Below are 25,661 nucleotides of genomic sequence, written 5' to 3'. Positions count from 1 at the left end.
TGTGCAGGAGTGGGGCCCAGGTCTCATCAGCAGGTGGGAGTTGCACCAAGGGGGGGGTGGGCCCATCCTTCTTGCTGCTTGATGGATCTCTGCAGGCTCCTCTTCTTGCGTGACTCCTGGAAGGCAAGGGTCACAAGACTGGGGTGCCTGGCAGAGCCCTCAGGCACTTCACCTGGAGACAAAAGTGCAACAGGGTGAGTCCATTGTCAGGCCCTGCTGGTGGCTCCCTGAGCTGCAGTGAGCACTGGGCGGTGGCAGGGCCATGGGCTCAGTGACAGCCTAGGGGAAGGGCTGCCATCCTGAGGAACCTCTGGTGCCACCGGGTTAGAGGGAAAGCTTCCCACCACCTCGGGTGGTGATGGCCCTGCTCAGAGCCGCTGCCCGGATCCCACACTCCCTCTTTGGGACCCAGTTCACTCCCCAGTTCACTTGGAGCAAAATGATGGCTTCTGTGACCTCCCAGGAATAGAAGCGCCTAGCATGAAACATGCATGTGTAGAAATAGCCTGTTGCAGGATGGATAGCACACGGTGCAGGGAAGTCCCCTGTGAAGTTCATGTCTAGCACTTAATGAGGAGAGGGAGGGGCAAGGCAGCTGGGAGCTTAGAGATCCCCTAAGTCTAGTGTCACCTCCTACAGAAGCACGGTGGTGGACTCACAGAGACTGAGGGGCCAGCCAAAGCCACAGGGCTGGTTGGTGACAATCCCAGGATTAGAACCCAGCCCTGGGCCCTTTCCATTGTCTCTCGGAAGTGTGGAGGAAACTTCCATACAAGGGGAAGCCAGTGGGTATGTGGGGCTGTTGGGTTACCTTTGCTGGGACAGGAATAAGGCTTTACAGAGGCCATCTTGTAAGTGTTCTTCTAAAGAGGCTCAGGAAAGAAAGGAATTATCAGAGAAAAAGGAAAGGGAATTAGCCAAAAAAGAAAAAAAAAAGGAGGGTGACGTCATGGCCCGACCCATTTTCACACTGTGGGATCAGCTTTCTCTCAGGTTATAGTTAGGGAACATTCCTAGGAATAGGCCCAACTGCTTCTGGCAAAGCTTTGAGGTCCAAGTGAAAGGTATAGTTTCTGATTTACAAGCCATTTCCTACACTTCACGTGTTTGGTGGGCATATTTGCTAGGGAAGGTGTTAGTATTTTAAGTAAACCTACAGAATGTCTGCCATATAGATAAAATGTTTCCCTTCAAGTTCCATTTTTATTTATCATCAAATTCTCTTTTAGGTGGATAGGACCCAATGGTTTTCTTTGGGATGAGATATATCAAAGTCGAATTGCTGTCCTCAGCGCAATAGGGGGTGGGATGGACTCAATCAATTAGATGGCATCTTGGCTTTACTTTTCATGAGGTGGAAAGTGCTCCAGGAAACAGCAGAACGGGCCCCAGCACCCTCTCCCAGAAGCTCATTCAGAGGCGGACTCCCCTCTGACCTTGAGAATCAACTCACTTGCTTTCCTCGGACTCCTGACTTGGCCTACAGGAAGGAAGAAGTGGGGTGAGGAAACAAGAGGGTGACAATGTGACAGGGAACAGAGATGGCAGTGGAGGGGTTGGGAGGGGAGCTAGAAGGACACTTATTGAGGACCTGAGTCCTACAAGTGGATGGGAAATCTGGAAGGTCAGAGCAGGTCAGGGATCACCTGCGGACTCTGAAGACACATGGAGATGGGTGTGGGCTGGGCTCTGTGGCTCTGACTGGTCAGTGTCCCCCTTACCTCCAAATTTGTCCTTGCCTTCTTCAACACGTCATGTGTCCTGGTCACTGAAAACAACAAAACAGCCCAACAAGGCAGGGATCACCAGCTGGGCCCATACCTGCCTTGGGTGTGTGTTCTGAAGCGTATCCTTCTGGCCACTCAGCTCAGGGTCTCCTGCTGTCCCCACGTGCCCCTCCCTCCACATCCACAATCACTGGTGGCACGGGAGGTTTGGGGATGTCACATCAGTGTGCCCCCTCCCCAAGTCTGTGTGGTCACCGTCTATCCGCAGCACAAGTGGGTAGGCTGGAAGCCCCCCCACCCCAAATTCCTCTCCCGTCCCTCGGCTTGGGGGCACTCACACTGGCTGAAGATGAACCGCTCCATGGTCTCCTTCTGCTGGTTGGCGGTCTTCAGACGCTCAGCTGTGCTCTGAAGGAGATTCTCCTGTGCGGACAGTTTGGTTCTCAGTTCCAGAAGTTCCCTTTTCAGGGACTGTCCCTGAGGAAGAGAAACAGGCTCTCTGTCAGTGGTCAGAAGGCCTAAGCACCCCATGCTTTGTGGCTCTTGAAAATCGAAATTGGGATTCTATGATCTTCTCAATTATTTCTGGCCCGGGTTCCCTCCCTGAAAGCCTCTAAAACCCTCCAGCGGAGGCCCGCCTAGGGTGGTCTGGAACGGTAGGATTAGGAAGCCTCCCTGAAAACCTGGGAGCCCCACACAGAGGAGGCCTCCAGTCCTGTTGCTGAAGAGAACCTGACTCCGGGCAGTGCCAGAAGTCCTGGTGGTTGAACAAGAAAGAACCCACGTTTGGTGCTGACGTCATGTCTGGTACCCTGGCATCACAAATATGACTTGCTAGTTGGGAATGTGACACCCAGAGAGAGAGGGCTGGCCTGAGAGAGTCTGAGATTTTGTAGATATTTGTGCCAACTTCAAGATGGCAAAACACCCCCTCCCTTGGTGCTGGCATACTTAGGTCTCCTAAGGTGTCAGTGACATTAATCTGGCTTCAGAATCCCGGGGTGGGGGGCAGACGGAGAAACCTTCCTGTCCAAGGTCCCAGCAAGCAGAGCCCAGGCCTCGGGTCTGAGGGCACCTGGCGGAGGTGGGGGCAGGGCTGACTCTCTGGGGCCTGGCCCAGGGATGCAGAGGTAAGCTGTGTGTTGGGATGCGGTAGGTGGCTTCTAGAGGCTGGTCCTCTCATGGTGATATTCTGTGGGGTGGCACAGGGACACGAATGTTGACACGTTCACATGCCCCTAAACTCTCAGCTCAGCCAAGTTTAGAAAGTGAAAGAAAGCGAACACTCCTGGGCCACCAGGGCTCTGCTGCGCGCCCTCTCCACAGCCTCCTCTTCCGTCTTCACAGGGGGAGGAAGGAGAAGGGATGTCGTCAGAGCTGTACTGCATGCAGCCAGCACAGATGACAGGTCTCCCTCGGGGACACTCCTCTGAGGAGCCTCTGTCCCAACTCAGTGTCTGGCTCCTGACCTTCAGGACCTGCGGGACGGAGGAGAGGGGTGACATCTGGGGCAGAAGCAGGGAAGGATGTGCCACTCACCGAGTTGCCAGCCGGTGCAGGGCTGGGGGGGCTTGGCAGGGCTGCTCGCCAGAACATGGTGAGGAGGGAGGCTGACTCCTCCAGTGCGTGCTGCAGGGCCTGTGCGCTGCTCCCGAGTTCATGGATGCCTTTGCTGCCTGGCACCTGGGAGAGTGGGTGAGACGGGCGCGGACATCACTGGGGCCGAGCGATCCCTCTCTCCCATCCCTCCCCACCCCAGCACTCAGGGCTCAGGCTTCCTTTGTGAGTGAGGCACAGACATGGGCCTGCTTGACCCTGTGAAACCGTTTTCTAACCTGGAAGCCCAGGGTCTCCACCTCAGCAGTGACCTCCAACTTGCAAGGATCATCAGATTCCGGCTTCCCTCATACTCTCTGTAAGCTTCTAGTCCTGATCCGAGCTCTCAAGTCTAAGGTCCTTGGTTTTTGCACTGGCACCACTGGGCAAAACCCTAAATCACACTTTCCGCTTCAACTGGGAAGCAATTGTAGCTCCAAGGACTGAGGTGCCGGTCCCTTTACCTGGAACGCCACCCTCTATCCCCCAGAGGATCTGTGTTCCCCCTAGTGGTTCCTCTAGGACCATGTGACTTTCCTTGCCTGGCACAGTGGCCCCTTCTGTGTTCATGCCCTCACAACTCAGAGGACGGCTTCTGACACTGAGCCCAGACCCGCTGTTGTACTTATCTACACGGATGTGTGGCTCCCTCTCTGGGGCGGAGCCTCCTGTGGACCGGGCTGCCCCCCATGTCCCTGCATCTCCTGTGACTCGGACAGCACAGGAGCTGGTGCCTGTTCCCCAAACCAGGAGGCACTGTGAGATGGCTCCTGCCTGCTTCCCTCCCCTGCTCAGTCTGTACGGAGAAATCCCATGGCTGCCCGGCTTCTCGCCCCTTCCACAACATGCGGCCCATCTAGATGCAAATCTGGAATTTCCAGCCATCTGATTAAATGATTTTACTCTGCCCATGGATGGCCATGTGCCAGCATGACTGGACCAGATACCAAGCGACCAAAGGGTGCTCAGGACAGCACCCCATGTATGCCAACACCCAGCAAGTACTCTACAGATGAGGATGGTAATGTTGCACAGGCATTTCTGTGGTTCTGAGAGGAAACATTGGTCAGAGCAGAGTTTATAGCAAAAATAGGGGATGGAGAAAAAAGGCTTGGCCGGGTGTAAGTAGATGTGTCCTCAGCTGTGGGGCGTGTACAGCATGGGAGAAGGGGCGAAGATCAGAAGGAGGAGCACCTAAGACCTACAACGTGATTACCTCTGTGCCCTGAGCTTCAAGGCCAGGGAAGGTGCAGGCTGATCTCACAAATGCTGCTATCTTTTTGACCAGCAGTGTGCCCTCCCCAATCTGCTGTCTTAGGGCACTATAGTCATCAACGTGGCCAATTACGTGGCGGCCATGCTTATTGGCAAAGGAACCATCAGTAGCTTCACCCTCTAGCTTGGCGGGGTTCTTCATTACTGGAGAAGCGTCCAAACCCAGCTCTGAAAAACAAAACCACAACAACATAGAATCCACAGTGAGGAGCATATCCTCAGGCCACTTCCCTCTAGAAGAGTCATCAAATAGTGTGAAAGAGGCCAGAACAGGAAAGGCACTCTGGGAAAGTACAAGCAAGGTGTGAAGTCCATAGATTTCTGGGCTCTGTATTTTTATAATCTTTCTTACATTATCTCATAATGATAAAACTGCCATGGGGCCAATTTTATCCTCATTGACAAATGAATATTCAGGGAAAATATGATTTTAATAAAAAAGATTTTAATTTCTGGTTAAAAAGACATATAAAAAACGTTTAAGCTGGACACAGAAAGCACTTTCAAGAGAGGAGGGATCACAGTGCAATGAGGCACAACAGAGCAATAGGCAAACCACAGGGGGAAGAATTATGACAAGAAAGGTGGCCACAGGGGCACCTGGGTGGCTCAGTTGATTAAGTGCCTGACTTCGCTTAGGTCATGATCTCACAGTTTGTGAGTTCAAGCCCCTCGTCAGGCTCTGTGCTGACAGCTTGGAGCCTGGAGCCTGCTTCAGATTCTGTGTCTCCCTCTCTCTCTGCCCCTCACCTGCTCACACTCTGTCTCTCTCTCTCTCTCTCTCAAAAATAAACATTAAAAAAATTAAAAAAAAAAAAAAAGGTGGCCACAGAAGGTGCAATGAGTAGGGCTAAAGACCTTGGGACCCAGGGAGAAAAATCTCTGTAATCAGATAATGTGTCCATTAGCAACCAAAGGTTACTTGCATTAATAAAATTTTCCATCATCAGTCCCTGAATCCTTCAGCTGCCATATTTACCATTTGTCCTATTGAAGATGGCAGTCTCCGAGCCAGGAGCAGCAGGAGAAGAGCTAGGGAACACGAGAGCTGGAGAATTCATGCCAACATCTCGGACTGGAGGGGAAGCAACTGGATCTAGGGTGTGAAGACAAGAACAGTTCTCAGGGACCCTGGAACGCACCGCTCAACAAGCACACACACAGCCTGGTCTTCGCCAGTGGAGATCTAAGGCAGCGAGGCTCACCGCTTACACAATCATCACCCACAGACCATGATCGTAAGTAATAGCAAACAAATCCCTTAGTTTGGAACAAGAACGTGTTCTCTTCATGGAAGCGTGTTCCATGAGAAGCAACTTCTGGTTTGAAAAGTTCTTAGGTACATTTTTCTAACCTGTGTTTTGCATATAACTTTGTATGCAATGTCTAATACAATGTCTTGTAACTACACATAACTAGGCATATGTATATATATATATATATATACACACACACACACATATATATATACATACACACATATATGTGTATATATATATACATGTATGTGTATATATATATATATATATATGTAGCATATGTGTTAAAAAATACTGAATCAAAGAATGAATGGAGTTGTGGGTGATTAAACTCAGCATTCCAATCCCCATTCTGATGCATCAGTGCTGGGAACAGTGTAGTAGGATGAGAAGAGGAGAGACAGAAGTCATGATGGGTTAGAGATGCCCTCCCGGAGACCAGGCAGCAATCCTGCGGTGGAGGAACTGGAAGATATCACAGAGAAGACAGGCACAATCCTGCTCAGGCTTAGAGCCTGCTCTCCAGCTCAGGCCTCTGTGGTGGGTGAGGAGCAGGAGCAGTGGCTGAGCCAGTGGCACTGCATCCAGGCTGGTGTTGTGGGGACACAGTGAGAGGGGAAAGCCCAGTAGGAGGGCAGAGGGGGAGATATAACTGAACACTACAAGCATCGTGACAGCCTGACTGGAGCCAGACAGCCACCTACTGTAGCCGAGCTGTTTCTATGGGCCGTGCACAATGCTCGTGGTCGACATAATTAACAGCCGCCACACGTGATCTTGGAAGCGTCACCTTCATTTGACAGATGAGGTCATTGTCTAATCAATGAAAATCTAGCAGGACCAGGGTGGGGGGCAGGGGAATGAGGATTAACATGCCCCAGGAAGAGCAGGCATGAAAGTTTGAAAGCTCAGCTTTAGATAATCCTGAGCAGAAATGGCTCCTATAAGAATACAATTGAAAATACACCATGGAGGGGAGAGGAGATGATGAATTAAGTGGTGTGTCACAAGGAAAGAAAGAAGAAGAAGATAAAATAATGTGTTCAGATGGGGAGGGGCAGTATTAACACTCAGATTGAAGCTGGGGGAAGAGAGATGTATGAAGGGCATTGAGAAGAGGGAGACAGCTGGTGAGATGTATCTGGTAGGGCAGACATGGCGGACAGGAGAGGCGGTTGACAACCACTTTCCCACAGCCAGGACTGCCTCAGGGACAGGAACGTTTTCCACACCCTGAATTCCTCTAAAACTAGGGAATGGGAAACCAGGCTAGGGATCTGGGAAGGCCAACGATACCAAGAGGGAGTATATGTAGCGAGGAGGAAGGACAGAGGCTGGAAATCAAAACATCTGGTTTGAATCCTACGTCGGTCTCCGCTCCTGCCAACCTTAGTGTGCCAGTTAATGTCTCAATGCCGGAGTTTCTCCGCGTGAAATACAGAGAGTAAGGCCGCCCCTACCTCGGATGAAATTATTTGAAAAATTGTTTGAAAACTCATGGTAAGTTTTAAAGCACTCCACAGATACAAGGAATCGATGTCATCTGTTGACTGATTCTTACTCCGCCAGGCACTTGTAAGTTATTTCATTTAATGCTCCAAATGATCATACAATTTATATATGACCATCATCCTCATCCTGAAGATGAGGAAACTAAGGCTTAAGTACCTGGGGACTTAAAACACTTTGCCTAAGGCAAGCAACCTATATGTGGCAAACTTGGGAATCTGAGCCAGGTGTGAGCCTAAATCCCATGCCCTCACCCAAGGCTATAGATCGAAGCACCTCGGATTTCACCCTGACTCTAAGGGGTGTGGAAGTGGTAAGATGGTCCCTTCCACCACAGACATCCTGGCAACCGGCCCCACCAGCTGCCCGCCTCCTGGTCCCCTTTTCCTTCCTACCTTGGAAGAGTGGCTGCTTGTTTCCAGGGTCCTCCTGGTTGGCAGAAGGACTGAGGCGGGCTGTGCTCCCCCCGCCATCCAGCTGGTGTTCCAGCTGCAGCCGCAGACAGTTATTCACCTGGATGCTCTGCTCCAGCTGCCCTCGCAAAGCTCGGATCTCTGCCACCAGGTGGCTGAGGTCACTGTTCATAGGGACCTGGTGACAGGCATCCCAGGTGGAAGCTGAGAGAAGAGAGAGGAGGGGTCTGGTGGCACCGATCCAAGCATTTCCAAGCGTTTGTCAGAACGCTACTCTGGGACGTTCCTTTCTGCTCAGGGTCCCAGGCAACATATCTGTGAGGGAGCTGCCACTCTTCCTCTGTGGGGCCTGGCACACGCTAGAATACCACGCACTGGGATCTCCCCAAGGCTCATGTGGCCCATGCCCCATGTACATCTACAGAGCCTCTGATGGGCAGATGAGGTCAAGACTGGTTTTTCACCTCGATAGTGACTGTAGCCCTGCAGGCCAGAGAGGCAGGGTCTTCCAAGATAGGGCGTCAACACTGGACTAGAGATTCAGTCACAATTCACTGAACTGTTCGGCTTCTCCATGTGTTTTTCAACCTCCGTTTACCACGCATAGTCTGTTTCTTCATACTGGGGATGAAGAGAGCTGAGAAATATTCTATAACACCACAATCTCTTATCTGAAACTTTGAATCCAAATATATTTCAAAAAGTAGAATTCGTTTTGGTGTTTAGGAAGGCAGTAGGATTCATATACCATATATCATATAGCACACGCACCCAGTTGCATGGGTCACGGGCGGGCCTTAGTCAAACACATTCCTATTTCTGCGATGAGCTAGGTGAATATTCTCACTGAGTGGGATAAGTAAAAGCTATGAATACCCTTTTGGTCAGTTCAGACATTTCATGACCAAATGAGTAAATGAGAAAGAGTTCAATTCACAGCCCTCATTGGATTGCAGAATTAAGGATAAGAACTTATGGGGCCTTAGTAGTAGTGGCTTTGAAATGACTCCTGAAACACCCACAAAAAGGGAAAAAGGCGTGAAACTGGATGGGGTCAGGATGAAGTGGTTTCCAGATACTAACTCTGAAGTTCCATGAAGCTCCTTCCTGTCTTTCTTTCCCTAATTCCTAATTCTCACAAAGTTTTGCTTCTTTTTAAAAAACGTCATCCATCTATCCATTCCTCTTTATCTTCCCCACAGCACCTTAGATCAGACTCTCATCAGTTATGTGCCCAGACAATCCCTGCACCCATTCAGGAGGTTTCCCTGATTCTACTGTCTCCCGACTCCAGCGTGTCCCACCAGTCCTACCATCTAAGAGTTCTGTTCCCATCCACTACCTACCTATTTTGCTTGCCTCATTTTCTATCACCTGCTACACAGGATGTAAACTTCCACTCTACCCTGTAGGTATCCTATATACCGGCAGCTCTCACGTCAACTGACCTGACTTCTCACACTCCCTGATACAAAGCTCTCCATAGGCAGGTTGGACCCAATGCTCCCGTGGGTGCACACAAGCTATTCTCTCAGCCTGCAGTGCCCCTGATATGTCTACAAGTGCTGGTTCACCTTCTCATCAACAAACTAGGAAATCCAATCAGGTTTGATGAAAATTCAGATTTGGCTGAATATTGAAAATTTCATATTGCTTAAGAAATTTTTTACACAGGAAAAAATTTAGAATTGAAAGGCTTAGAAAGCCAACATTCCATCCAAAGCAAGAGCTGCTTCTATAGGATCCTTGACAAATCATCCCTTTCTTGGGAAGCTTATTCCTTCACAAACTAGCAATTCCATCACTGGAAGGCTCTAGGGGTAAGGAACGCATAATTATGTAAGTCCGAATTCCACTGCCTTTGACCCTTTGACCCTTGTTAAGCCCTCTGAAGGGACACCAAACACATCAGCTCTTTTTCATCTGATAGTTCTTCAAATATTTAAAGCCAGTTTTCATCTCCTTGTGATCTCTTCAGGCCTAAAATTGTTTTGTTTCTTCAACCAGTTTGAGATTTCTGGTCCCTTGGTATGGTGGCCCCTGTCTTCACTGTGCTCCCTGGTTTGTCAATGTCCCTTTTACAAGATGGCACCCCATTATTTATTTATTAAATTTTTAATTTTCTTTTTAAAAATTTACATCCAAATTAGTTAGCATATAGTGCCACAATGACTTCAGGAGTAGATTCCTTAAGTGCCCCTTACCCATTTAGCCCATGCCCCCTCCCACAACCCCTCCAGTAACCCTCAGTTTGTTCTCCGTATTTGCTGGGTCGTAGGGTAGTTCTGTTTTTAGTTTTTTGAGGAACCTCCATACTGTTTTCTAGAGTGGCTGCACCAGCTTGCATTCCCAGATGGCACCCCATAATTTAGCACTATTTCTCACACGGTGTCTCCATATTGACTCTTATGTACTCCTACAGTACTCTTACAGTACAGTACCACAGTACAATACTGTGGTCTCAGGTTGAGTTGGCTTTTGTTAGCAACCTTGACCTATGAGTTCCTTGTCTAGATGGGTTTCTACCTAACTCCCTATCTTCAAGCTCACGAATGGCTAAAGAGCCAGGCTTCCCCATCCTGAACTTCTACCACTGATATTTTTAATCAATCTCAGGTTCATTTTTTTTTTTTTAAATCTTTTCCAAATTTCATCATATTGACATTAGTCCTCTGTTCCAGCCTGGTTGGATTTATTAACTTGATGTTTAAATTTTTTTTAAATTTTATTTATTTTTCAGAGAGAGACAGAGCACAAGTGGGGGAGGGGCAGAGAGAGGGAGGCATAGAATTTGAAGCAGTCTCCAGGCTCTGAGCTGTTAGCACAGAGCCTGACGTGGGGCTCGAACTCACAAACCGTGAGATCATGACCTGAGCCGAAGTCAGACGCTTAACCAACTGAGCCACCCAGGCGCCCCTTAACTTGATGTTTAGAATACCCTGTCCCATTTGAAGAGCAATGGGGAAATAGAAAAAGATTCTTAAGCAATAGATTAGTATTTTAGCAGGTGGCAAAATTCCTCAATAAAACAGTTTAAAACTTAAATCCAGGCTTGAAGTTCAGGTCCTACTAGTGGTATTTCTATAAATGTTTTTTTGCATCTTTTAATCTTCTCCCTGGGGAATGGGTCAGGGTGGGAGCAGGTGCCCCCTGTACTAACTGCATGGGTGGTTAGTATGTATTATTCACGCTATTCAAGACCTCACATGATAGTGCCATCAGGACAGTTCTTTGAATTAAAAAAAATCAGTATATAATCTGGACTTCGATCAACTTTTCTCTGGCCATCTAGGTGGGTAGAGTTGGACTCTTGTGGCCTACTTTTAAGGATGTCTCTGCTGGATCTTGTTCATGTTACCGACCTCTGGACTTTGTGCATGAGAAATGCCCTCTCTTCTTACTAGGCACTCCGGCCTGGCTGGGAGTTTCTGAGGCAGAACCCAGTAGCTTTCCAGAGCTCTGCAACTCCCAGGGTGAAGACCTCACTGGGGTTCTGAGCAAGGGCAGGAAGCTTGTGGGGTTGGGGGAGTAGATGGACACATACCTTTCAGCCCCTTCTTGGAGTTGCCATAAAGTGCCTCGTAGATCTGTAGCTCTGACTGGAGGGACTGAGAGAGCTGCTGTTTCTCTTCGCACTGTTGCTGCAAGAGGGCCAGCTTGTGCTGCAGCCTACAGGGGAGAGACGAGAGGGCCCACTGAGTTGCCAGCCAGCCTCTGCATCAGAGTGTTTTAGCCCTAGATACCAACCCCAGTGTCATGAAGACCATCACTTCACTTTACAGATGTGGAAACAGAGGCTCTGAGAGGTGAAGTGGCTTTGCTTGAAGTCCCATTGGTGAGGAGCAGACACACAAGCTGGGTATTGTCACTGCCCCCCACTGGTGCTCTTTCCACGGTGACGGGCAGTTATGGGGCCCCCAGCATGATGGCTAGTGCAGATGCTTCCTACATTATGGTGAAACTAATACCCTTCAACTAACTGGAAGGATGAGAACATTCTTTCTCCAGGATCTGATATGCTGATGAGCCTTCTAAAACAGGGTTTTACTCTCCCAACTTTGGAGTGAAAAAGGCATTCCCAGAGAAGTCCTTCCCTCTGCTCACGGTCACCCATAAATCAGGAAGAGCAGAGGGGAAACTGAGGGTTCCAAAAGGCACCAGTGCCTGTCTTGCCAATATCCTTTCTTCTACATTGGAAAATGGGGCCACCTTCTGTATCACTGGGCTCCCTCTTACCTGGAGTCTTTCTCTTGGAGGGAGAGTCGTTCCTCCTGGAAACGCAAGATCTCCTGCTGCTTCTCTTTTAAGTCTTCCAAAAGCTGCTGCCGTTCCCCCTTTTGGTGCTCCAGCTCCACCTCCAGCTCTTGAAGCCGGGACCGAGAGGACAGCAGGGCCTCCCTCAGGCACTCCGTCTCCTGGGAGCGCTCTGTACACCATGGGGCCAGAAGTCAGCGGGAAGGCGAGCCCAAGTTCATCTATCCCTACACGCAGCACCCAGGCAACAGGGAGGCCAGCGTGTGCCGCAGCTGCCCAGGGAGGCAGAGGGCATCGGCTCACCACATCCACGCACCCTGGGGAACGTGGAGCCCCCGCCCTGCAATGCCCTTGATCTTCTCATTCCATAAGGTCTCCCTTGTTCTTAGACCAAATGCTCCTGTTTCTAACGCTATTTCCTAAGTTCCCATGCCCTCCGCACTATAACCCATTCTTGAATTTTGCCTAAGATCAGCATCAAGATTCCTTGTCTATAGTTTTTAGAATCTATTATATTCATCAATTTGAAAATGGGGACATCTGGTCTCTTCTGGGCTTGTGGTATCTCTCTGATCTGCAGGATTTCTCAGGGACTGTTGGCACAGACTCAGCACCAGGCTGCAGGTTCTGTCAGTCCTCTTGGGGGACGTCCCCAGGCCTGGCAGACTATACTTGCTCACATCTTAGCATCTTCCCCGCTGTGAGGTCTGTGCTAGCCTGTCCCAGCATGTGAAGGTGGCTTGGTAGTTGTGCCTCCTCTCTTATCTGTGAAGTCTTGTTCCTGCCCCATCTATGACCTTTCCCCTCACATCTTCCCGCTCTGAAGAGGCAAATTTAGAAATATCACTTGATGTGTCTTCCCGTTCTACAAGCATTCTTTCATTCTGGGCTTAATCCTTTCCGAAACGATTAGTCTTGTATGGCTTTTAAATAAATATTTGCAAATAAACATAATTTGTTATCAATAACATATTGATTTGATCAAGTCAATTAAGACTAAGGTCAGCTCCACCTCCCCCCCAAGTTACAGAGGAAATGACCCCCTTGGATGCCCACTGAATAGTGTTGGGAAAGCTCTGAACAACATTTTGCTGGTGCTTCCAGACACTGAGTCCTGAGGATTACTAACCAGAGAGAAACCCTAAGTGTGTGCGTGAGGGGAGGTGGTGAGGAGATAGCATGGCAGATCAGTACCGGGAGGGACACCCAGGGCTGCAGAAAGGTCTGGACAGGTAGAACAGGCCTAACTGGTATCCATTTCATAACCACTGATTGACTGAGTATTTATGGGTTGCACAGAGGTGGTGGAGATCCGAGAGCTCTGTGAGAGCTCTATGTGTCTCTGGAGCCTAGGAGTGTGAGGGCCCACGGCTGGGATCTCTCAGGAAGTAGCCCTTCCTAGACTGAGAATAGCCATGGGACTTTGGGTTGGTGGATCTGATTAGCAGTGATGTCTACCTTCTTCTCTTGGCTTCTCCAGTTGGTGATTGGTATGGCCAGGGAGGAAAGGGACGCGGGAATGAGCACGGTTGGTGGCTTTTACCACCTACCTCTGGAAACATGACTCAGCTGAGCCTGAAGGCTCCGGTTTTCTTCCTTAAGGACTCTGTTCTCGTTGTAGAGCTGAGGTGTGGGTTCCAGGCTGGGACTGTAGAAATTAGACGTGGATCCTGTCCCGGAAAGTATAAGCAGACAAGTTACACACTTGGGTAACAGATGCGTTCAGAAGTTACCCGTTCTGTATCTCCAGAAATGCTGTCCCAACCCAGCAGGAATGCCTGGGGACTCGAGGCCTGGACCCAACGTCTGATGGGCCAAATGCCTGGTTTCGGTGTGCCTCCTTTCAGTCACCACGTGACCTGGCTGCGGTTGTTCAGGAAGCTCTTGCCCCTAATGGCTGCTGCTGTGCTGTGGGCAGGACAAGAGTGTGTGGAAGGAACGGCCTCCAAGTGACAAGAGCCTGGAGGAGACTGTGGGGAGAAAGGCCACTGTGCTAAGTGTCTGGGGGCATCCCCCGCTGACTTGGCTCTACCACTGGCAGAGACAAGACACAGAGAGGTCAGCAGGCAGTTCTGGGAGCAGATTAAGGATGGGACGGGAAAAAGTAGGACACTCTGTGGACACGATTTGTTAGTGCTGCCATGAGGAAAGTTCTCTCTTAGCTCGGGTCTATCTACAAAGGGAGGATAATAGTATCTGGCCCACCTGCCTTGCTGGACCATCTGGAAAGAGCAAGTGGAGTTGAAGCCCAGCACGGTGCTTTGAAAGTGTGAGGCTCAGCCTCAGGGCCCTCCCTTCGGAAGCTCCCCAATTGCGACCAGAGCTGGGCGGCTGGGCTCAGGGCCTCACCTACCGTTCCCGCGGGCCGCACAGCTAAGCCTGTGCTCCAACTGCTCCCGCAGGCGGTCGTTGATGCAGATGGACTCTTCCAGGCGCTGGCGCAGGTTCCGGATCTCACCAAGATGTTCCTCAAGCAGGTCAGCCCCTGCAGCCGTCCCGCCAGGACAGGAAAGAAGTGGGAGATGGAGAACGTTGGTCACTAGTGGCACCCAGGTCGGGGAGGGGCTAGGCCAGGGGCCTCTCTGCAGGATCCCTGAACAGCCCCATCCTTCCGCCAACTGCATTGTCTCTTGCAGGGGCACTCAGGAGTACAGTGACTTTGCTTAAACAGGAAACCGGCTTTCATACCCAGGACAGTGTGGCCCTAAGCATGCCCCATGGGCCTCCTCCACACGGGGGTAAGTGTGAGGAAGTTTCAAGTGATCAAGTGATCAGTGTAACTGGTAAGTATAAGGGAGTTCCACATGGTTTAGAAAACCAGCTGAAGGTGGCTCAGTCAGTTTAGCATCTGACTCTTGATATCGGCTCAGGTCATGATCTCATGGTCATGAGTTCAAGCCCCACGTTGCAGGGGGGCGGGGCTGTCAGCACAGAGCCTGCTTGGGATTCTGTCTCCCTCAGTCCCTGCCCCTCCCCTGCTTGCTCTCTCTCTCTCAAAATAAATAAATATTTAAAAAAAGAAAGTGGAAGCATCAAGAAAAGTGTGGCGACCTCCTGAGTGTGAGTTTCTCTCCTGAATGTGATAGGGAGGGCCTCACTCCACCCTGAGACCGTTCCTTTTCCTGATTCTCGACTGAACATTCTTTAACAAGGCATTGAGCCCTTCTTCCAGCCTTAGAGAGAAAGCCTAAGGTAAAAGTACATGGATACAAACTCATCCTGTGTGGTTAATGACCTGAACGTGACAGCACAAGGGTGTCCCTGACTCTCCCAGTCCCTGGCATGGCACAGGGGCTGAAGGGATGCACTTAGAAAGGCCCAACACTGGGGCATCTGGGTGGCTCAGTTGGTTAAGCGACCGACTTGGGCTCAGGTCATGATCCCATGGTTCGTGGGTTCAAGCCCTGCATGGGGCTCTGTGCTGGCAGCTCGGAGCCTGCAGCCTGCCTCAGATTCTGTGTCTTCCCTCTCTCTCTGCCCCTCCCCTGCTCACGCTCTCTCTCTCAAAAATGAATGAACATTAAAAAAAGAAAGAAAGAGGGGCACCTGGGTGGCTCAGTCGGTTAAGTGCCCGACTTCAACTCAGGTCATGATCTCGCAGTTTGTGAGTTCAAGCCCTGCATCAGGCTCTGTGCTAACAGCTCAGAGCCTAGAGCCTGCTTCGGATTCTGTGTCTCCCTCTCTCTCTGCCCCTCCCCAGCTTGCACTCTGTCTCTCTCAAAAATAAATACACACACACAAAAAAAAAAAAAAGAAAAGAAAAGAAAGAAAGGTTCAGCACTGAGACCTTTAAAAAAATCCATTCATTCATTCACTTATTTATTTAGAGAGTGTGCAGGTGACTGAGGGGCAGAAAGAGAGAATCCCACAAGGTGCAGAGAGAGGAGGAGAGAGAGGAAGAGAGAGAGGGAGACAGAGTACAGAGCCCAGAGCGGGGCTTGAGCTCACCTAATGTGGGGCTGAGCTGAGAGGGCCCTTTCATTTCCTCCCAACTCTGTGAGCCAGGGACTAGAGGAGAAATAAAAAATGCCCCTGGCCCAGGTAAGAGAGCGGTAGACTCTAAATGAGAGTTCATTTCATAGGCCGACCTGCTCAGCTTTGTGTTTACCTGTGGGTTTGGAGTTCAGCTGGCACACGGATGAGCCTGAGGACAGGTCGCCTGCCACGCTCCCTTTCTGAGGCCTCATCACATCCCACGGGCTGCCGCTGCCAAGGTAGCCAGGGGACAGGATTCTGCCCAGTTCTGTACTGCCTCTCAGAGGTGAGTGGGGCTGGGCAGGGTTGAGGTAGCGGGAGGAGCTGGCCTCTACATGGTTGCTCGGCAGCACAGCTGGGGAAGCAGGATGGACGGTGCTGATGCCTGGGCAGAAAGAAACATGAGTGAGGAACAGAGTATGGGAAGGGCAGGACCAGCAAGGAAGTGTGGGATTGTTAAGAATGGACACTAAAGGGGACACGTGTGGTGTTGGAGATCCCAGTCTGTTGCAGAATACCAGTCAGATGAAGACCATATCCTAGAGGCTATACCTTCCACCCCATGTATTTGCTGGCCTGAGACACCAAGAGGCAGAGAGGATGGATAAAGTATCCGAAAGTCACCAGTGTACACAAATGAAAAGTCCAGGGGCCCCACTCCTGGCTTCTACTGTAAGTCCTCATGGTAGAGTCCAGGGAAGTTCCAGCAGAACTCAGTCCCAAAGTCAGGGCATATGGCACATTCCTGCTCATGGGTGTGCTCAATGCTAGCGTCCACGGGGGGATGTAGGACCTTCCATTTAATAGGCTGATGCTTTCCTAGATCTTAGGAAATCATGGGCCTGCCCCTGCACCTAATCATCTCTGCTTCTATGTAAAAGGAAGCCCAGCCTGTGGGAGAGACAGAGAGAGGTGGGTAGGGCTGTAGTTTTAGGGTATTCATGTCCAGAAGGCTGCTTTCTTTCAGGGTTTATCAGCATGGGCAGCAGAGTAAGAAGGTAGCTCCACCCAAGCAAAGAGGAACCAACCTCTTTCCCTCCAACCAAGCCAAACTCCGCTGAGGGGTTAATGCAACTGGCACTTGTCAATTTTTATCTCCATTTGTAACTGGTTCTGAAATTTGGCTACACACTAGAGTCACCTCGGAAATGTAAACAAATATATCCTGAGGCCTAGACCTCCCGGAGATTTTTGCCTTAACCGGTACAGCCTGGGCACTGGATGTTTTAAAATCATCGCAGGTGATTCTAATGGGCAGCAAAGTTTGAGAAGTACTGTCAGGGGTCTCTCCTTCCCCGATTTGCAAAATACCACATGTTCCTGAGGATCACTGGGAGTTAAAGAGGGGGATGAACATATCAGCATCTAAATCTTACTTGGGATTCAGTAAAGATGTGGTTTCCTACCTCTTTCACCCCCTTTCCGCCCCAGCCCAACACAAGGCAAAAGGGGAAATCAGGGGTTGTTGACAGCTTCTTTTTAACCAAGGTCATGGAAGGTTCCAAGTCTATGAGTACCAGTGATCAGTATTCTCATGTTTCAGTTTCCTCTGGCCACACAACACAGAGCACATGCCCTAAACCATGCAAAGACACCAGACAGGTTCTAGCACAAGGAGATTTTTGCCCCATAGTGACCTGCGAAGCCGCCATGCACCACTGTCCACATGGAAGCTCGGTTTAAGGCAAACAAGGAACACTGGTAAGTTGTGGGCCATCAGAGAGGACTGTGCGTCAGGACGAAAAAGAAAGGGCTACAGTCTTCCTCACCAAAGCTGGTGGGGAAGCTTCCTCACCAAACTCTGGTAAATGGTTCAGATGAGACATGACTTCAACCTGTAACAGCAGACCCTTTTTCATGCACAGATGTCTCCTATCTTTCCTTTTGGACAAAGACAAACTGACAAATATGGAAAGGCAAAGGAAAAGAAAAGGAAGCCTGGGAACACTCTTGCCACTTTGACATGAGACAAGTTTGTTATTCATCAATTGTTGGTTTCAGAACTGCTAAAATAACACGTTCTAGGTCAGAGACATCAGAACTTTCCATGGATCTCTGAAGAGAAAAAGAAAAGATGGCCACAAGGGGCTTCGAGAATTTAAGTTTAGCTCAGCCACATGCTCTGAGTGGGACGGTAACAAAACCATCCTATGGGGTGCCTGGGTGGCTCAGTTGGTTAAGCTTCTGACTCTTGACTTCAGCTCAGGTCATGATCTCACGGTTTGTGGGTTCGAGCTCTGCGTCGGGCTCTGCGTTGACAGTGCGGAGCCTGCTTGGGATTCTCTCTCTCCTCTCTCTGCCCCCCCTGTCTCTATCAGAACAAATAAATAAACTTCAAAACCATCGTAGGCAGAGAAGTTATACTGGAAATATGGGACTAGGAGCAGAAGACAAGGACTCAAGCCCATCTCAACCACTTACGAGTAACCTTAAACAAGCACCTTGACTTCCCCGAGCTTCACCTAGTTCCCTGCTCTGGTTCTTCCTATCACACAAGTCATGTGGGGCTCAGGTAAGCTCAAGAAAGCCCAGGCGCATGTTGCTGGGTAAGCCTAGAGTGCTACACCTGTGCAAAGCTGTAATAAGCAGGGGGCAATCTTTGAGACTTCACTGGCTGTAAAAAGGGAGATGTACGAACCCTCCTAAAAATGATCTTATCTAGTTGGTTCTGGGAATCAAACTGAGACACAGTAGACAGTGAATTCATTTTCAGGGTTGACAAAAGAAATAAGCAAGCGTAAACGACATTTGGGGGTTCAGATATATGTATTCTTGGCTGTGGTCTTAGGTCACTGGACGCTGTGCGTGGTGACCCTTACCATCAATGTCTGGCTCACCTGAGGTGTTTTGTTTGTTTGTTTGTTTACAGGCACATAATGTGGTTTTAAGGAAACTTCAGTGTGATTTCTAGTTTTTTTTAAAAGCATTACTAGAAGGCAAATTCCTCACATGAAGGTTTTTCTTATTTTTTTAAGCTATAAGTGATCGCACACAAAATTTTTTGTGATGCGGCATCCAGCCCATACATGTATCAAAGTCTTTCCAAAAAGATACTATACACAGTCTCTAACTGATAAAATCAATTATCTCTGGGAGTCAGAGAGCAGAATTCACAATCAGATGTCACAGCCTGTGCTTCGGGTTCTGGCCGCCCACCTGTCACCTGTCCAGGGGTAGAAATGAACCTTGTGCAATAGGAAGATGGGCTTTGTCACTTCTTCTGAATCCCTCCATTACTACCTTTTTTGCCCTCAACCTGATGGTGTCAGGATCTGAACTTGATTAAAAGCATTTCACAGCAGGAGAATATAATAGGCACGGAAAGGGTCCCCCTGAGAGTGGCCATCTTCTTCATGGCTGCTGTGTCTTGCGTAGGCACGGCACACAAGCTGTCTCCCGTGCCCCGACAATAAACACATCACCAGGCTCCAGCATACTTGGTGGGGCCCCACACTGTCAGCAGGGCGACAGGGCCAGGTCTAGGGCCTGAGGAACCAATGAGACACACGCACCAGAAAGATAACAGTAAACACATCTCCAAAACAAGCAGGCAGAGCCGTCCCTCAGCCATCCGCTGGTGAAGCCCATGCCCTATGCTGTTTTCTAAGACTCCGCTCTCGAAGCCAAAGCCATGCAGAGCCACACAGGGCGAGGCTGCAGTTGCCAAGCACACAAATGCAGCAGTAAGTGCTCACTTTCTCCCAACTGTTTCTGCAGCATCTGCAGTTCCTGCTGAGCCTGTGCCAAGGAGACCACGGGTGTCTCACAGCAGCCAAGGAGGGGAGGGCCAGTGGAGCTGAAGGGCAGGAAGCTGGGTGGAGCTGAGGGCAGTGGTGCCTGGGCAAGGCTAGCCAGCGAGGGTATGGAGGGAAAATGAAGGCCTAGAAAGTTGGGGAGAAAGGAGACACGTCATTAGAAAGAAAGTGAGAGAAAGGAATGGGTGAAAGATTGAGAAGATGAGACTGTGCCCTGACCAGATGTCTCCTTGGGGGGCGGCTATCATTCAACGTGGTGCAGGCTGGTGAAGGGCGAGCATTGCTACCCAAGAGGCAGGCCTGGCCGATCCGCCTTCTCCCCTGCCAGCGGTATCCTGCATACATATCCTATGCCCTCTTAGAAACTACTGGCTACAGAAGGCAAGGTGGTGCCACTGTAGCCCCGGCAGCTACGAGAGCCCATCCCAGCCATCCGAGGCATGGACGGGTCAGCATAGCCAGGCCTCAATGCTCTCAAGCATCCCTGCCGACCCTTGCCCCTGTGACAAGACTCTCCCTACACCTCGAACTCTTCTGAAAGCATGAGGGCTCACCCCAAGGAGGGCAGGAGCGTGCCCGGACTGTGGGGAATGTGCCTTCCTAATGCATGTAATTCAAGACTCTAGCAGAAACAAACCTCAGAATCTCAAATCAACATGTTCATTCACCAAATGAAAAATAAAGGTCTTGCTGAAGTGACTTAGGCACAATAGCTTGCATGTCTGTCTGCGTGTTCACACCACTTAAGAAAAGTTCTTGGGGCGCCTGGGTGGCGCAGTCGGTTAAGCGTCCGACTTCAGCCAGGTCACGATCTCGCGGTCCGTGAGTTCGAGCCCCGCGTCGGGCTCTGGGCTGATGGCTCAGAGCCTGGAGCCTGTTTCCGATTCTGTGTCTCCCTCTCTCTCTGCCCCTCGCCCGCTCATGCTCTGTCTCTCTCTGTCCCAAAAATAAAATAAAACGTTGAAAAAAAAAAATTAAAAAAAATAAAAAAAAATAAAAATAAAAAAAAAAGAAAAGTTCTTAATGCATGCAGATTCTTCAGGCCCTGATCTACTAAGTCATAAACTTTGGGAGTCTGGCTTAGAAATTTGCATTTAAAAACATCTTCACAGATGACCATTATACAGCCCAGCTACAGACAGGTCTTTAGGAACCCTGGGATGTTCTGCTGTTTGACTCTGTCTCCTCTTTCCTAAAAACAGTTATATGGCAGGTAGCCCACGAAGTGAGTAGAAACCAACCAAGACTGACCTGCGGAGAATGTCTCCCGTGGAAGATGATTATATTCTAAATCACATCCCTTGCCCCAGGGTGCTGACACACTATCAGGGCGACACTGCAAAGACACCCCCATTGCCAAGTGACAGAGGCCAGGCATCCTTCAGGGAGGCATTCCGATTTTGAAACCCCTGGCCTTCTGTTCTGCTTGACCCCAAAGCATTTACACAGATGTCCATGGTGCTAGGCAGACAGCTTTTCCCCATTGACTTCCTGGGCCAGCTGCTGCCTATTCGGCCTGAGAAACTTGGGAGCCCAGGCTCAGAGTCAGACACATCCCTTTCTTAAGCTTTTGGCTGACTTGTTCTCAGGAGAGATGGGGCAGTAGAAGGAAGCACTGTGCTCTCTGGGGGCACCTTACACAAACCAGCCAGTCATGGCAGGAGGGAGGAGGCGAGGACAAGCCTTGCCCTTCCCGACCATCACTGGTGCGAAGCTGTAAATGAACAGCACACCCCTGGCAAGTAGGCTGGGGCAGGTAAATGAAATGTACCCCTCGAACTGGTTCCAGGATATGCATCATGTACACAGCAAGGGCTAAATCCACGGATGGTCACGTGACGTGAAAAGACCCTTGGCTGAGGACGCTGAAGCATCCTGAGCAGCTGTTGAGGCCCACAGTGCGGATAAAATGGGTATTGCTTATAGGCAAGCAATAGCTGTGAATTTCTTTCTGTGCTCTGGCTACTGTAATCCTGGGAGAAACACTTGGCCTCTTTGCTCCCCAGGGCGAAGTGAAGGAAAGAAATGAAAATGTTTAGCTTTAAAATGATTGGCCAACTGCTGGTCAAAATGGGTACACAGGTCAAAGTCTGTTGTAGATTTCTGATTTTTCTAAAATATTTAAGACAAAACTCAGACACAATTAGCGAACTAGGATGGTCCCTTGGTTTCGTCTAGGATTTGATGCATACCAGCCCCTTACAGTGGACACACTGGTCCCTGACAAAGAGTCAAAGAGGCAGCTGAGGGAGAGGAGACAAAGCTCCTGCCATGTTGGCTGTCGCATACCTGGATGGGCCTGGCTGGCCTCCTGGGGGGGGTTCTGGGGAGCTGGCAAGCTGATGGGGTTGCTGCTGGGTTCGGCCTTAACCCCCTGAGGTGCACTGGTTGCTGATGGTTTAGAAGACAGTACAGCAGAATGACTCGAATGGTGGATGGAATCTACAAAACCCATGAATGAAAGAAAATGTTTGGTGGTCCACAAAGAACGGGAATCTGGCCTTATATTTAACCAGGGGTACCAGGGCAGAGCCTTGCTTTCTGGGAAAGCACCAAGCACAAGCCCTGTGCGCAGCGTTCATTTTCTTGCTTGCAGATAGCTGCCTTAGTGAGGCAGGCTGCCTTAGAGGTGAAAGTGGGGCCCAGACCATGAAAATGGCGCCTCCCAAAATACCAGGCAGGCCCGACAGCATCTGTGAACACTGACAGATACTCGGGGGGTACCGTTCAGGAAATGCAGCTAGCAAGATCACTGCAGGAGGGATGAGATATCCCATTTTAAGAGGGAGGTCAGTCAGACAGCCCATGCTCAAGAGACAGTGGGGAAGAAAAGTCTGCCAGGATCCTCTCCCTCTTCCCACTGTGGTTCACCTTGGGTCTACCAGCATGCACATCCAGGGGAGACCCAGTGACAACTCCAGAGTCATGAGCAGAGCAAAGATCCTGAGCCACTGGGGCCTATGCTTGGCGCTTGGTCCCGCAGCCATGTTCAGCCCGATACACACCAAGGTGGATTTATAAGGCCTGGTTATGGACGTCTCCTCTCAGACTAGGTAAAAGCGGTACCACTCAGAAAGTGGAGGCTACCTGAGTGACTGGGCGGAGCCTTCTTCTCTTCGTAATGTGTGTACTCGCTGGCTACGTCCATGTCAGAGCAGGCCTCCAGCTCATCAGACAGGAAGGAGGAGCTGCTGGGAGAGCGCTGGGGGTCTGACAAGGCGTGGCTGCTGCAGGGCGTGAGGGACCGGGCATCCAGCTTGGCCTGCAGGACTTCAATCACCTTCTCCTTCTCCTGAAGCTCCCTGCTGAGCCTGTGGGGTGAAGCAACAAGAGGTGAAGCCGAGGTCACCGGACCAGCTAGTCCTGATGAAGGCACATGGGAAAGCCACAGAAGTCAAGGGAACCATTCCTGCAAAGAACCACTGAAATAACCCATCTCTGATTAGGAGCAGAGAATAGGTGGGGTGAGGGGGTGGAGGAACAACAGCCACCCACTGCACTGGCCGCGTGATACTCTGGGGACTGGCAGACACTCGGCCACCCCTCTAAGGCACTGCTGCTCCAAATGTGGCCCCAGCAGAGCTGTGGGCTGACACCTGTTGGTTACCAGTCTCCAAGAAGAGAAGCACAGAAATTGGAGGTAAGCATTGCCATTGGCAACCAAGAGCAGTATAAGTGGAATCATCTCGTTGGTTGAGGGTACAGCGCATATGTGTGAAAACAAAAATAAAACACTTTATTCTTCACCACACGTATCTTAAAAAGCACTATGTGGTCTCAAAGCACACTTCTGACACAAAGGGGCCTGAACTAGTGGCTACAATGGATTTTGAGTCCATATTTTACCATACATTTTAAGACTATATGCAGTGACTTGTGGAAAACTGGTTCCTAAGGCACTGTAGCCTCGCAGGGATCTGCAACATCTAGGCCTTTCCCCTATGAATGGATTCTTTGATTCTTTTTTTTTTCTTTTCCCTGAGGAGATTGGACGGTTATCAAGCTAGCTGTCAACTCAACTCGGGGTAAGCCAACTCAGCACTGCACATCTCGTCTTTAAACACACAGGAGGAGAGCCGGGGAGGGGCTTCGGAGTGCTAAGGGCCCCTGAAACCTGGTTAGTTTACTTTTGGGTCAGACCGACTCTGGGTCTGGAGAATAAAGATGCAAATGGAAATCAACAGAATTATATCAAAAGAGAGTAAAGACTTAGGCTAAGCACAACAGTAAGATGTTTCATGAATGAATGAAGTCATTACAACCAGCATTTCCCACCCCCTGATTTGTGAAGCTGCACTCACCCTGGACCCCCTGGGCCTTGTTCCTGATTCCTTCACCAGATCCTATCTCAAATTACCTGAGAGCCAGCGGTTCGAGTCCAGCTTGATCTTTCTCACTTTTGTGATCTTCTGCAAGCCAAATTCAGAAAGAAATGGTAAGAAATTAAACAGGTCCCACTTCCCCCATTACAGGAGGAGCCTCTGTGGGTACAGAATGGTGACTCCTCTGTGCATGTCCAGGATGCTTAGGAGGATTGCTCGGAGAGGCTTCAGATTGTGCCCTCAGAGGGGAGACCTGTAGGCTCTCCTGAGCTCACCAGGCAGACCTCCCCGACCTGGTATCAGCATCGTGACTTCCTCTGCCCTAAATCAATGCAGAGAAGTTTAAAAGGCACTTGCCCAGCTTCTCTCTGGAACATTCTAACTTCCAAGCCTGCCATAGATGGATTGCCAGATGTATGCTCTGTGTCCCATCATAGCATTCATATAGAACCCACTCTTGCCCTGAGGAGATGACAGACAGCCCTGTCCCACCTCTGTACCTGCCACCAGCATGTGGATGATTGGCCCCCAAGACTGATCCTGCTATATTCCCTTGGGTGCTCTCAGGAAATTTTTTTGAAGTAAAGGGCTCCAATAATAACCAATATTCCCAGCCTTTGCACTATGACATTTGGTGCCTAGACCATGTCCAAAGGGCAAGGTGCTTTATCTATATTTGAATTATACTCATGGATGATACCATGCAATAAACAAAGAAACAGAGACACTGAAAGGCTAAGCCATTGCCCAAAGCAAGTTAATGGCAGCATCTGGGCCACAGCGTGGGTCTTGCAATTCTCAGGTCAGGCTCTTTTCAGTATGATGAAGTCCTCCGATCTCTTAGCACTGGGTGGACACAGCCTACTTCCCTAAAGGTCACTTGCCACCAGTGCTCAAGCTTCTGCAGTTGCAGTCATGGCCTCTCCAACCCATTGAGATGTGTTCCACCTCAATGCCCCCCACCAACCAGTTCTGATCCTGTAATGGCCCCAGGAAAGGAAGTGGAAGCAGGACATGGGTTAAAAGGCTGTGGGAGTGACTGAGAGTGTGCCAAAGCCCTGTGGCCAACTTACTGGTGCTGAGTTTGCTGGTAAGCCTCTCTGTCAGCTGGCTTCCTTGGGCAAGTTGCTCCCTGAAGCTCTGCCCCAGGTAGTAGTCAATGTCATTGCTCCTAAGAAGGTCCTCAAAAGATTTTACCGTATCTTTTGCATGCTGGGTGAGAAGATAACAGATACCTCTCCCTTCTCTTATCTTCTGGCGTAGGTAGGATAGTTCTCGGGCCTGATCCTGAATCAGGGAATCATATTTCCTAATGCAGGAGAGAAGAGGAAAAAGAATGAAAAAGAGTGAGTATTAAATCCTGGGGCCTCTGTAGAGATTTCTGTGAGAATATCTCTAAGGAGCTCCCACAAGCTGAATTCTGGCACATAAACCAAAGATGGTATTTAAAAAAAAAATTTTTTTTAATGTTTATTTCATTTTTGAGACAGAGAGAGACACAGCATGAGCAGGAAAGGGGCAGAGAGAGAGAGGGAGACACAGAATGTGAAGCAGGCTCCAGGCTCTGAGCTGTCAG

At 49.9% G+C, this 25,661-nt stretch overlaps 1 protein-coding gene across 1 annotated transcript in view; it reads right to left on the bottom strand.

The window, feature by feature from the left end:
- Positions 1–675: 675 nt before the first annotated feature.
- The window catches only part of LOC124514262 (myomegalin-like), a 59,400-nt gene continuing 34,414 nt past the window's right edge, over positions 676–25,661 (bottom strand). Inside the window, exons 8-23 of the mRNA XM_047082292.1 lie at positions 25,159–25,394; positions 24,121–24,172; positions 22,851–23,074; positions 22,053–22,205; positions 16,142–16,393; positions 14,387–14,518; positions 13,584–13,703; positions 12,016–12,205; positions 11,324–11,448; positions 7,762–7,983; positions 5,578–5,694; positions 4,540–4,766; positions 3,267–3,410; positions 2,066–2,204; positions 1,722–1,768; positions 676–1,480 (exon numbers count right to left, since the gene is read on the bottom strand). Coding sequence (XP_046938248.1) covers positions 1,445–1,480; positions 1,722–1,768; positions 2,066–2,204; positions 3,267–3,410; positions 4,540–4,766; positions 5,578–5,694; positions 7,762–7,983; positions 11,324–11,448; positions 12,016–12,205; positions 13,584–13,703; positions 14,387–14,518; positions 16,142–16,393; positions 22,053–22,205; positions 22,851–23,074; positions 24,121–24,172; positions 25,159–25,394 — 2,416 coding nt within the window. The 3' untranslated portion in view covers positions 676–1,444. The remainder of the gene's footprint in view (positions 1,481–1,721; positions 1,769–2,065; positions 2,205–3,266; positions 3,411–4,539; positions 4,767–5,577; positions 5,695–7,761; positions 7,984–11,323; positions 11,449–12,015; positions 12,206–13,583; positions 13,704–14,386; positions 14,519–16,141; positions 16,394–22,052; positions 22,206–22,850; positions 23,075–24,120; positions 24,173–25,158; positions 25,395–25,661) is intronic.

The sequence above is a fragment of the Lynx rufus genome, unplaced genomic scaffold, assembly GCF_022079265.1.
Source record: "Lynx rufus isolate CCGP_SWC_20201006 ecotype Redwood Valley unplaced genomic scaffold, mLynRuf1.p SCAF_2, whole genome shotgun sequence".
NCBI classification, from domain to species: domain Eukaryota; kingdom Metazoa; phylum Chordata; class Mammalia; order Carnivora; family Felidae; genus Lynx; species Lynx rufus.
The sequence above is the reverse complement of the archived record's forward strand: the minus strand, read 5'-3'. Positions and strand labels throughout refer to the sequence as shown.